Source organism: Lampetra planeri, chromosome 50 (assembly GCF_965212315.1).
Source record: "Lampetra planeri chromosome 50, kcLamPlan1.2.h2, whole genome shotgun sequence".
NCBI lineage: Eukaryota > Metazoa > Chordata > Hyperoartia > Petromyzontiformes > Petromyzontidae > Lampetra > Lampetra planeri.
In genome coordinates this window covers 3,756,984-3,770,281 of record NC_136156.1, presented here as the reverse complement: position 1 = coordinate 3,770,281, position 13,298 = coordinate 3,756,984, and the positions used below count along the sequence as shown (strand labels likewise).

The window sequence follows — 13,298 nt, the reverse complement described above, 5'->3', positions numbered from 1 at the left end:
CCTCCCCCAGGTCGACTCGGCCTCAAATGAGTACTTGGTGCAGTGTGTAAACAATGCTACTGGGGAGACAAAGGCGGTCGGGCGTGGTGCTAGCCACCCACGCAGACAGCACTTGCCCCAAAATTATGTTATGGCTATAAGGGTGATCTTTGTCTTTGTGTGTGCATGTATCTGTGTGTAAGGTGCATTGAGGTTCTGGAGAATTTACGTGCCCTTTGAATGCAAATGATTATTTTTATATTAATTTTTTATGGAGTGGAACAGCGGCTCAGTGGTTAGTGTTATAAAAACCGTCGACCTGAGTTAGGCTCCCGGTCATGTCGGACATCGGTGGCGAGCGACATCCTCTACACAAGGCCTCCCTGACAATCGTGGCGAAGAATGGTCAAACAACTCCGTGGTGGGAGAGACCTTCACCCAGCAGCCCGTTCATCATCCAGAGTGCTGCTGCGAGAATGAGATTGTCCGTGTGAATCTTTATTTACTTTTATTTTATTTTTGTTTTCATTTCAACTGGACGCGAGCTCTGAACAGAGCACCGATCACAGAACAAAGGCATAAATTCCGCAAACAATTTCCGAGATCGTCGATAGGGCCTTGGTGAAGGAGTGGGGGGGGGCATTGGGCTCACTGCCTCATCCAGGTTTTTCAGTTTGTTTCATTTATTTGGTATAGCCCTGTGAGCCATGCGGCTCTTGACTCGGGTGCAACCGCAAAAAACTAAAACATGAACAAGGAACATCTTAAAGTGACTACATCTTAAAGTTTTCCAGAAAAAGCACCGTATATCAATGCTGTGTGTAAAAATCACAGTGGGATGCAAGTCAAACAATAACAACCACAAGACAATTTAGAGTAAAGTTATCAGTCTAACTCTGTACTACAACAAACAAATATGGCTAAACCAAAACGTTTTCGAAATCACCAATATAAAGCTATTAAAGCAATGTAACAGTGATCATAGGAACTGTGATTGAAATTTTACAATAAACGATACACGTAACATGTACTACCAAACTTTGCAGCCATAGCTGGCTGCATCAGTCACTCCATAACAGCAGGAGTATCAGTAGGAGTATCAACATTTTTCAATGCACTTTTAAGATCAGCACACTATAATCAAAACACAAGATCATACTTTGCAGCGGTCATCCGGAGCGAAACATTTGCTTTGAGGCCACTGAATAGCAGTGGCAGCTAGGGATGTACAACTCCTCTAGAGCGGTTTTGAGTGAAGATCTCACAGGGTGTGGGGGCCACCAGCAGAGGATCTAATGTTTACACGGGAGAGGAGGGAAAAGGTAAAGGGGGGGAACGTCCGCGCGGATCTCAACGCCACTCTTGTTTTCTCCGCCCTTCCCCACGTGCAGATTCCTCGCTCCTCAAGCACCTGAGCGACGAGCGCATCAGCCCCATCAACGAGGAGGAGCTGGCCCACTGCGGCCAGGCCTCATGGGGGCCGTCGTGGGCCACGGGACGTAGCGGCGGTGCCGGCGGTGGCGGCGCCGGCGGCGGTGGGGCGCGCGTGCGAGCCACCAGCTGCGAACGCCCGCGCCAGACCCTCTCGGGCGCCAACGGTTCGGCCGATGGGGATGGAGACCGGCGACACCGGGAGAGGGAGGAGGCCCACAGGAGGAGGCGAGGCGGCGGTGTCGGTGGGGCCCGCTCGGACCGGGAGGCCAGCCCGGGGCCCCTGTTCTCGCCAGGACGTCCCACGGCTCGCAGCGGCGTGGAAGCCAGCACCATGCCGCTGTTCCACGTGAGTAGCGGACGAGCGAATCGAGGTGGCGCCCCCCCCCCCCCCCCCCCCGTGGGTCACTGAGCTCGTGTCGGGGACTTGTGGTCTCAGCCTGGTTCCGTGACCTCTGCGGCCACTCGAGGCGGTTCAACGTGAGCGGTGGTGCCGGCTCCGTTTCCGATCTCAAAACGGCGATGATCGGCGCAAATTTCTGCTCCGCGTCCGAAATAGGCAGTCGTGCCTTGTGAGCCGAGAAATCTCGGTTCCGAATCTGGGATCCGGCTGCTCCGCGGTGAATCCCGGGCTTCGCGATGGTCGCGAGCTGACGGCGTTTTGTGTGATTTTTTAATCCGTGGCAAACGCCGCCATGCCTCAACCGGGTGTGGGACATCACTGGTAAAATAACAAAAAAAAAATTGGGTTAATGTGAACGGATCGCACAGCATATGACGGACAGATGAACGGACGGGAGTTGTGGTTTCCGGGGGGGGGGGGCGGGGGGGTCACGCCCCCGGGAGCTTCCGTCGAGAACTGCGTGCTACGCGGGCGACGCGGAAACGTCGTACGTTGTTCGGTTTCCCGGCGGAAGCTCCCGCAGCGGGCGTGGAAACGAAACGTGGTGAGTCGGCCACGGCACCGCCACGTCCACCGCCGTAGGAGACCCCCCCCCCCCCTCCATAGGTTCACAGCCTCAAGAGCAGAGCCGTTTGTTTTCATCCGCTAGCCAACCGGGTGGGGTTGGCGGGGGGGGGGGCGGCACGCGCGACTCTCGCTTCCACATCTGTCATCGCGCGAGCGGCAATTAAATTAATTGGTCCACCGTGTGATGGATCGCCGCGGTTTCCGGCTAACGACTGAAGGCCCCCGCGTCGTCTCATCGATGGCTGTTGTGGGGAGCAGGGGGGGGGGGGGAAGGCAGCGGGGTGAGGTGGGGTGAGGACGAAGGAAAATAAGATGAGAGCGCGGCGCCGTTTGCGGATTTATTCACCGTTACCGGTGAATCAATCGGCCGGGATCAAGCGCGATGCTTTAAGGTTGCCTAGATTATTGTGCTGCTAAAAATGTCCAAATGATAGGCCAGTTTGTTGAGCTATCATTTGTGGACAGGAACACTTCTGGAAAATAAGTTAATGCCTTTAGCGGGCTTTGTCTGGTAGGATTCCTCCAGTATAAATAAATATCCCCGATTGTGATTCTGACTTTGGGCTGCCAAGTTTGCGTCGCCCATCCGACCGATTTTTTTAACCCCACCAACAGCTCGAGCTGGGTGTGCGCATTGCGGGCCGACGGCGACAGATTGCCGCCCTGGCGGGTGGCGATGGGGCGCGATCGCCTCTTGAATTACTACCCCACCCCCCCGGGTTACTACTGCGGGTGGAATTGACCATAACAAAAAAAGTATAAATACTCACCGACTTGCCGCGCCTCCCCGCTTAGCAGCGGACGCTCGAAGTCCTGGTTCGTTATTCGCAAGAAAGAGCTGGGGGCGGCGCGTGCCGTCGTCACCGGTTCACGTTTGCCGAGTTTGACGAATCGCTCGCAAAGCACCCGACTGGGGGAAGAGTAAAAAAATAAAAACCACCACGTGGCAACACCGCCCCCGACTGCGACGCCTCTACGGCCTGCGAGACGTAGCGCGTCCCTCTTGCTTTGCATTGCAAAGTCTGCGAGAATACCAAATGCGCTGTCCCCTTTTGTGAAGTCTCGAATCTAAATCGCTTTGTGTAATTGGTGTCGTTACGTCAACTCCCCCGAAAGGGGTGAATTTTTCAAGTTATGATTTTTTTTTTTTTGCTCAGCTTCATTCGGCCACTCTTATAACCCCCTCTCTCGCAACGCCAACAACACCCTCTTATGTGTGCCGCCCCTCCCCATCATCCCCGCCACCCGCAGCCCCCACACCCCCATCCACGTGGCCGGAACGACCACCGCTAACGAACGCTGCTCTCATCGCCACGGCGCGTCACGTCCCATCAACTTAATGCAGCGTCAGCCGTCAAATTAAAGTTTTATTTTGGAGTGGAAACGCGAGCCTGGCGGCGCAGCGGCGCCTTGCCTGTCAAAATAATATAGCGGCCAAAGGCGCGTTAGAAGCTTCGCTCAGCAAATTCATTTAATCCATATTTGTTATTTTACATGTACGATATATGTGCATTCATATAAATAATATTATTTTGCAATCTAAATATTTCTGTCGTTATTCACGGTAAGTTTACGGGCTCGCGCGCTGGCTCGCGAAATTCGGGTTGCGGAATGGAGGGGCGGTGAAGGAGGTGGCAGATGATGAGGAGGAGGAAGGAGGTGGTGGTGGAGGCGACGGCAGAGGTGCGGGAGGTAGAGGAGATGGAGGAGATGGAGGAGATGGAGGAGGAGTTTGAGGACGTGGTGACAGAATGTCACTCGCATTAGGCGAGCAGGGATGATGAGTGATTCTCTCGGCGAGTTGTTTCGTGGGAGTGCAAATACCAACAATCGGCATCGTAAAATAAAAAAACATGGGCATCAACGGCAAGACCGGGTACCCAAAGCAATTCCCAACATCGCGGTGCTCACTGGGGCCACGCGACTCCACGGCCCGGCGGGAGGCTCTCATCTAACGCGCCGTTAAGGGCATCGTGTTTTTTTGCGGAGAGATAATTCCACACTTTGGTGAGATGGTTATAAGCGACATGCAGGCTCAGGATTTGTAACACGCAATTTGCTGTTTCTCCCCCACCTCCCCTCCTCCTCTTTGGAATCTACTTTGTGTTCTGGGTCCTTGATTTACAATAAAAAAAAACGGCACGTGCAGAACTCTGATGCGGACGGCGGCAGAGAGAAAACCGCAAAAGTCGGAGCGGATCTGCGTGTGCGTGCGTGATACCGTGAACTCTCCCAGCCCGGATTCTGTCGGTCGGCCTCGACTTCATCCTACCACCTCATCTTGCCAACCTCATCAGCCTCATCTCCTCAAATAAACGACGCATCTCACCCCGTGGTTCATGCCTACAAACGTGTCGTCGTCCGTCCGTCTGTGTGTCCATTTATTCGTCCATCCGTAAGTCCATCTGTGCAATTGTCCGACTGTCCATACATACATTTTACCCTCTGTCTGTCTATTTGTCAAACTGTCCATCGGTCTGTCTTTCCATCTGTTTGTCCTTCATCCATCTGTCCATTCATCTTATTTGTCCAACCATCTGTCCATCCGTCCACTTGTCGGTGTGTCCGTCCGACCGTTTTTCACCGTCCATCCATCTGTCCATCTATCTGTACTTCGATGTCTGTTGGTTCGTCCATTCGTGCGTCCGTGCATCCGTCTGTTCATTCGTCGGCCATATCTACGCGTCCGTCCGTCTACCTTCTCCGCGACCTGGACGGAGGTCGTGTACCTCACCTACGCTGGGCGGGCGGGCGGCCTGCTGCGTACCAGATGCCACCGGTGTTAATTTCACAAATTATTTTTGTTAAAATCAAAAATGTATTTCCCGCTCTACATGTGAGCATTGTGTTTACAGCCCTGAGCCATCGGTGGAAATACCACATTCCTATCGCAGGGGGGGGGGGGGGCGGGGGCAAGTCTCTCCATATTACAGCATTGTTGACGTCCCTACAAATTAGTTTTTAGTTGTATCGACCCCAGAGGGATTATGGGCTGAGTCAACCCCCACAAACAGGATTTGAACTTGCGACCTTCCGATTGCGAGCCGCCCGCCCGCTGGGCTATTCAACACAATGGGCGACGGTAAAAATCGTCAACAAAGAGTTTTTAATTGGAGTTGACAAGGGCGAAGTGAGGCCGCCCGTGACGAGATGCATGCTCACGTTCCAAACGAGGTGGACGCTCACGGTCCGAACGAGGTGGAAGCTCATGTTCCGAACGAGGTGGACGCGGACCGAGATCGTTCAGTGACGTCGTCCGAGACTGCAGTGCGCCAAGGAAGACCGCGCGTGCCTTATATTTTATTGTTCCTGTTAAGTCGGCACAGTGTGTGTTGGTCTCGTTAACTGCGCTTGTGCGCTGCTGCCAACTCAGTGGCAGCAGCGGCGGCAGCGCCCGGCACCAAATCAAATTTACAACATCGGTTTGGCGGCGGCTGCGCCGCCACTCGCGCCGACGTTTAGCGGCGCGGAGCGCTTGACCGATCGTTCGACTGCGTTGGGCGAGCCAGACTTAAGGGGACGCCTCGAGGCTCGACTTCAAATCGGCGGAGGCTGCTGTCGACTTGGCTCGGAGCGCGGTAAAAACACAGAGCCCTAATTGCACCGCACGCGACCCCTGAGCATGGGTCGCAGTGCGCCGGGTTAATCCCCGCGCCCCGCGTCGACGGCACGCGCCAAACACGGTCGCGGCCTCTCGTTTGTGCCCAGTGCACGTTTGTCCCTGTCTCACTTGCAACAGGGCTGGCTTGTCGTGAGCTCGCTTGCAACAGGCCAGGCTTGTCGTGAGCTCGCTTGCAACAGGCCAGGCTTGTTGTGAGCTCGCTTGCAACAGGGAACACTTGTCGTGAGCTCGCTTGCAACAGGGCAGGCTTGTCGTGAGCTCGCTTGCAACAGGGCAGGCTTGTCGTGAGCTCGCTTGCAACAGGTCAGGCTTGTCGTGAGCTCGCTTGCAACAGGCCAGGCTTGTCGTGAGCTCGCTTGCAACAGACCAGGCTTGTCGTGAGCTTGCTTGCAACAGGCCAGGCTTGTCGTGAGCTTGCTTGCAACAGGCCAGGCTTGTCGTGAGCTCGCATGCAACAGGGCAGGCTTGTCGTGAGCTCGCATGCAACAGGCCAGGCTTGTCGTGAGCTCGCTTGCAACAGGCCAGGCTTGTCGTGAGCTCGCTTGCAACAGGCCAGGCTTGTCATGAGCTCGCTTGCAACAGGCCAGGCTTGTCGTGAGCTTGCTTGCAACAGGCCAGGCTTGTCGTGAGCTCACTTGCAACAGGGCAGGCTTGTCATGAGCTCACTTGCAACAGGGCAGGCTTGTCATGAGCTCACTTGCAACAGGGCAGGCTTGTCGTGAGCTCACTTGCAACAGGCCAGGCTTGTCGTGAGCTCACTTGCAACAGGGCAGGCTTGTCGTGAGCTCGCTTGCAACAGGCCAGGCTTATCGTGAGCTCGCTTGCAACAGGCCAGGCTTATCGTGAGCTCGCTTGCAACAGGCCAGGCTAGTCGTGAGCTCGCTTGCAACAGGGAACACTTATTGTAAGCTCGCTTCGCAACAGGCAAGTCTGAAAGTAATTGCAACAGGCAGTATGACATTTCCGTGATCGATTAATTATTTTACTTATGGAAGACGACTAAGTAGATGTTAATTCATTATTATAATGGTGACTGAAGCTCGTTTGTGGCTTTTCGGCGTACAAGCAGCTACACGCAAATGTGCGTGCACACACACACAGAGAACTTGAAACTCAATTAAAGACACGATCGAAAATAAAGCAATTGCTCAAGTGCACGCCGTCATTTATTAAATGCCCTGCCCTCTCCCCGTGGCGGTGGCGCTGCAACGCAGCATGCATCTGTCCATCGTCCGTCGGTCATACATCATCCATCGTCCATATGTCCGTCCATCATCACGTATGTCCGTCCGTTGCCCGTCCTTCAACCGTCCATTGTCCATCCGTCTGTCCATCATCTGTCCGTCGTCTGTACGTCCGTCCGTCCCGGCTGGATGCGACTGTCGCCGCCGTGTATCCCTGGCGGCACGGCCGGGACGCTGCTGCTGTTCTAGGGACTGCGTTACGGAGCCGACGCGCGTATCCACCCGCCCTAAACGCGAGACCGTGTGTTTCTCTGAGTTAATGGACGGCAACCTTCTCACCTCCCTCGCCCCGTCCCCCACCCGGCTTTGGGGTAATTTCAAAATGAACAAAGAAAATAAATGTAATCGACGACGTTTGCGCGGGCGAGATGCGACGCGGGGCGAAAAGCGCCGGGCGAGTGTGTGCCCACGGTGAGCGTTGGAGCGCCATCGCCGTAAGTCGTCGGACTCCATTATTGATGAGACTCTCACTTCTCGTCTCTCCCTTCCCTTGTTGGTTTTGTTCGCAGAGAGGACCCGTGGACCAAGTGCCGGAGGAGCGAGACAGGTAGGCTGCTCCATGCCCCGTTCGATTTTTCAAACGCGTTCCAAGTCACCAGGGCTGCTTTTGCTCTGTCCGTCCGCCCGTCCGTCTGTTTGTCACGGTGGGGGGGATGGGCGGGGGGGAGGGGGGGGCGTACGTTCACTCTCGTAGCGTTGATCCAATACGAACAATGCTCTCAAGTGTGAAGTTGCTTTGCTATCTGAGAGAAGACCAGCCACATGGACCACCCCCCCCCCCAGCCCTGACACAGCTTCATCGTCTCATCGCGGCCCAGGCGCGAGCGCTACCATTAATTGTCGCCAGCGTCTACGTAATCCATGCGTGTCTGTGCGTGATTTTTCTTCCTTGTTAATTCGTTGAGGCGCCCGGGCACCTCCGAGTTCCGAGAGGCCGTGCGGGCACCACCCGAGTTTCCTGGGTTTCATCCCGGGTCTGAGCCACCCGCCCAGCCACAGCGATTCTATAAACTATTTAAACTATTTTTTTTTATCTTACCAGGTAAGGCCCACTGGGCTACACAGCCTTTTTTTTCATAAGCGACTTGGCTATCACAAATAATAGCTCGATGAAGTGACTCGTCGCGTGGAAATTTAAAAGCGGCCAAATACTCTTAAACGTGTGATGTCGATTCTAGAATGCGGAGGGAAAAACCCGAGGACTCGGAGAAAAATTCACGTGACCACGAGGAGAGAGACATGCAAACTTCAAATTATACAGCAGGCGTCAGGGTCGAGATCAAACCCACGACCTCCTGTATACCAGGCGAGGCAGATTCAACCAGGGTCTCAGCCGAGGGTCCCAGCCTGGTCCACGCGATGCCTGCAGCCACTAGGGCGCTACAATGCACCAACGATGGTCGGATAGCTCAGAGGCCGAGCCTGTTCGACTGAGACCCTGGGTTCGATTCTGGTTTCTCAGCTACTGCCTGTGGTTCATCCGGGTCCCCCCCCGCCCCCCCCCCCCCCCCCCCCCAGGTGCCATGAGCAGATCGTCTCCGGCCGGTCACTGATGACCGTGCAAAAAATGTAACCGTCGCGTGAACTTTGGCTAAATTCCCACCCTGAGAGTTAAACGTCCCTCCAACCGCCCTCTGCGACGAAGACTTTTCTCTGTGGCAGGGCGAGTGGGAATGCAGGCCCCGAGTGTGCGGAGGATAGAGGCAGTAAGGGAGATAAATGAGAAACGGATTGGGACTGAACGATGTGGCGATACCGGCTAAAGAATGAGCACCGTGATGGGGGATTCATTCGGGCTCCCATCATCGCTAATGAGTTGACGGATGATGGTGATGATGGGAGAGGTTTCGTCATCATTACCGCTCATCAGCACAGTCTCACGGTCTTTACCCATGGCCTCTTGAAGGGACACAAAGTGATGAGTGTGCGGATGATAACAGGTTGTTCCATCTTTATTGCCACTCATCAGTAGAGTGGATTCATCGTCATTATTGACGCTCTTCGGCAACAGTTCTCATCAGGTAGCATGGCCAGCCATCGAACAAAAGATGCTCACTGAATCACTTCTTCGGCCGTCTGGAATGCTCTTCCCCCCCGACATTAGTGAGCCACTGGAGGTATGCCACTTTGAAATAATCCAGATTGAAAACTCATTCCTTTGGAACTGCTTCTTGTGTTTAGTTCCTTGTCCTTCCCCCGCACCTCCGATTAGCACGGTTGGCTACGTGCAGTGCAAAAGAAGTTCAACATACGTACGTACGTACAATGCACAAGGCAAATAGAATAAGCACGCAGTGCAAACGCGTGTCGAGGCGCGGGCCTGCAATTGCACGCGCTCGTGCCGCCCGTCGGCAGGCGGCGAGTGCTTCTGCGCACTGGACTGCACCGTCACAGATAGAGGCGCAGACCCCGCGATTGCCTTGCTCACGCCACCGCTGGCAGAAGAGCCTTGGCTACTGCCACCGCGTGCTTCCTTGGGGGGGCCTGTACCAAACAGGCCTTCCCCTGAGCCGACACGAACAGGGGGGGCGGAGGGGGCGGAAATTATCGTCGCCCGCGCCCCCCCTTCTCCCGATTCCCACGAGCGACCACCGCCGGCCGGTAACCTAGGAACACCGCGTCTCACTTGCCGGGCTCGGCTTGTCGGCCTCGGGGGGCCGTGGGGGCCGGGGGGGGGGGGGCCAGGGGGGGCCACTGACGGTTAGGAATCAAGGAGCGGCACGTTCGCTGGCAAGAGATTTGCGAGGTTGGAAAGTGGCGGCTTCTTCCCGAGAGCTAAAGCACGATGAGATGTGGTCGGGGGGGGGGGGGGTTAGTGGGTCGTGGTGACCCGGGAGGGGCGGGGTTGGGGGTCCAATCGACGTGCTCCGGGAGAACCCTGCTGCCTGCTTGCTTGGCTCGCGAGATTCCAGCGATCGCGGAGCGAGAGACGGTAATGGGGGTAATAAATAACACGGCGATAATTATTATTATCGCCGTTTATAACTCGTAAAGCGCCTCAATGTCGACTGCAGCGTCTCGAGACGCCGTACAAACGTAGGGGGCAAAAGGGCAAAGTAAACGAGGTGGGGGGAGGGGGTGGGGGAGCGGGCGGAGGGGGGGGCGATGAGGTCACGGTCACGAGAGTGAGATGGAGATAGTTTTGCCGAGAGTCCGATTGGAATTAAACTGTTGGGGCAAGTGCTGCTAGCGAGAACCTATGGAGGGTTGGCACGGCACACGATTGGTTGGGTGGCCAACACCACCTCCGGCCGCCTTTGCCTCTCCAGTGCTGATGCTCTTATACACCGCATTAGGTACTTATTTCGGGAGCTAACCTCAGGAAGGCCCAAGACCGGTTCAGATAATCGCCACTTTTATTCGTCACGAGCTTGAGTCAAACTCGTGTCTCCGGGTTTTTAGCCTCCCTACTGGTCAGACACACATCTACCGTGTTTACAAGTCACACTCCCAACTTTTCATTTCAACTACAGGGTTAAAAATTGCACCCTAGAAAGCCGGAGAATCTGGTATCAGTGAAAACACGGTTTAACTCCAGGCGGCTGAAATCCGGACTGCAACCCAGGTTTTACTGCTCGGCTGGCTCTGACCCCGGCCTCTTCCGTCCTCCAACCTCCTCCTGGCGTTAACCGCCGGGGCGTGCAGGGCGGCGGGAAATTTGAGACGTCGCTCGTCGCGACGCAAGCAATAACGGCGGCGCGTCGCCCCTCCGCCGGCACCATCGGTCGCGCTCCAGAGGGCGTTCCGTCTCCGCGTACGCACCCCACGATCACGGTCGGACCTCCCCACCCCCCCCCCCCCCCCACCAAGAACACCCTCCCTCCCTTGCCGCTCTCTTATCGGCGAATATTTATGGATGACTGATTAGTGCTGCGGGTCCGATCGATCGCGCGGAATAGAATTATGCCGGAGAGCCGGGGCGGGATTTATATTTGTCGGGCCGGGGCACGCCTTCGGCTTTTTATCGCCGGAACGAAGGGGGTCGATGAGTTTTAGTAAATTACGCTTTTCATTTACTGGATCCGCGGCGCACCAAGCCCGAGTCGATACCACATCATCCTCCCGATCACCCGGCGGGCGCCGTCGTCAAAGGCGGACGGGTGCTACAGGCGTGGATTTTTGTTTTTGTTTTTACTACATAAATGATCGCGATCCCGCAGGTTAGCTCACCTGCCGTCCAATTTGCGATTTTTGTTCCATTTATTTTTTTTTACTACCGGGGCTGTTACCACGTCGTCCGACGTTTCACTCCGCGTGTTGTGGGAGCTTCTTCAGGAGCTGAGAAGGACGTAGGACGGACCCGAAAACACTTCACGGCGGCGGCGCTAGACAGGGAATCTGTCTCGACGCGTAAAATATAGCGTTACACCCGTCGGTCGATCGCTCTTCCCCCGATCAATGTTGTCGAGCAGGACTCGTTAAATCGGGCAAACTCTGAGCCGGCTTCAACCTTCGTAGGCTCATCAGCAGATTCGGGCCTCTTTACTCGGTGCAGCAAGGAGATTCCTTGGTCAGCGTTATCTTCTCGAAGGCTCGTGGGTTTTCTCCAGGCGAACCGGTTTCCTGCACTGCATGCCTGTAAAAAATTGCGCCGCATGCCGTTTTGACGCGACGTCCGACGTTTCACTGGGGAGCCTCCTCGGGTAACTGGATTCAGTGGGGCCACCTCCCGAAATCGAGCTCCACACATTCATCAACACCACCATGCATGCCCTTAAAAGGAAACATTTTTAATTGGTGACATTTCAGGCAATCGCCGATTTTATAAAATATTTCTTTTTTAAACTTATAAGGCCACACATGGTGTTGTTGTTGTTATTGACGAATGTGTTGAGTTTGTTGTTGTTGCTGCCTTGTGCACCATTGCCAACGTATCGATGGGCAACTGAGCCGTTTCCCACGTAGTCCCCAGACTTTGCAACTCTCTTTTCTTCTCTCTCTTCCCACGAGATCTCAGCAACTCTGAGTCTGTGGACTTAAAAAAAAAACTGGTCTGAAGAAAACTTTTTATACACTTTATAGAATTCTAGCAAGAATTCAGCCGAATTTTAGTTTTTAGGTCCATGGTTTTTTGCCATGCCGAGCATCTGTTTCCCGTCGTGTCTTCTACACCGCGCATTGGGACCCTTGGTGAATGATTGTTCTTCGTAGCGTGATTATAATTCGTTGAGCCCAAAAGCAACCATCATCGGAGAGCCCGGCTAACACCACACCCGGCGCCATCGCGAGCGGAGACACGGGGCACCTCCGAAGTGTCCGCGCCCCAGAACACTTCGGAGCGCCAGGAGAAAACCCATCGCTCGCTGGCGTGCGAAGGAGAGGGAGGCATCGCGATGCGCTCGGCGCCTCGTCCGTCACCGGCACGCCCCCCACCTCTTCGTCCGCGCATCCCGCCGCCGGCCGTTTGTCAGCTCTTACGTGTTTACTCTCTGCCCCGGGAAAGTTCGGACTCGATCGATCGTTTCGGCAACTCTTCCCCCCCCCTTCCTCCTCCCGACCCCTTCCCAAATGCCTCCCACCCACCCGCCCCCCACGACACCCGCCCCTCTCCGCCGCCCTCGCCGCTCGTTAACGGCGGTGCAAGTTTGGCGCTCTGCTTTACGATCGGTGGTCGGGGTCGTAACGAGCGGAAACCCCCGCGGCGAGGGTGGCGAATGTGACGGAGGGTGGTCCTGAAGTTGAAGGTGCTGTGGAAAAAGCTTGACAAGCCACGACAGGTGGTCGTTTGGAACCTAAGGGAGCGAGCGGTGAGGTCAGCCCCAACGCTTGGCCACCTTTGTCTACCCAATGCTGAACTTGACACCACCGCACCAATTTGAGGCTAATTCGATCTAGTGGGAGGCCCCGGACCGGTTCAGATAATCGTCTCAACTCGGCTCAGCGCGCTAACCACTGCGCCGCCGCTCCTCCGCACACGTTCACGTACACCCACACGATCCGTGGGTAGGCGCGTGCGCGAGTGTACGAGCGTGTGCGCGGTCGTATATATCAGCATTGTTCCCACGTGTCGATACTGTCAATAACGCAGCGTGGCCGGGGACCGTTTCACTTG

General features: G+C 55.4%; 1 protein-coding gene across 2 annotated transcripts in view; it reads left to right on the top strand.

Annotated features, from left to right (window-relative positions):
• CNKSR2 (connector enhancer of kinase suppressor of Ras 2) overlaps positions 1-13,298 on the top strand; it is a 93,290-nt gene that overhangs the window by 47,772 nt on the left and 32,220 nt on the right. For both annotated transcript variants that reach the window (XM_078616447.1, XM_078616446.1), the window contains 2 exons: positions 1,371-1,759; positions 7,756-7,793. In XM_078616447.1, the coding sequence (XP_078472573.1) occupies positions 1,371-1,759; positions 7,756-7,793 (427 nt within the window). The remainder of the gene's footprint in view (positions 1-1,370; positions 1,760-7,755; positions 7,794-13,298) is intronic.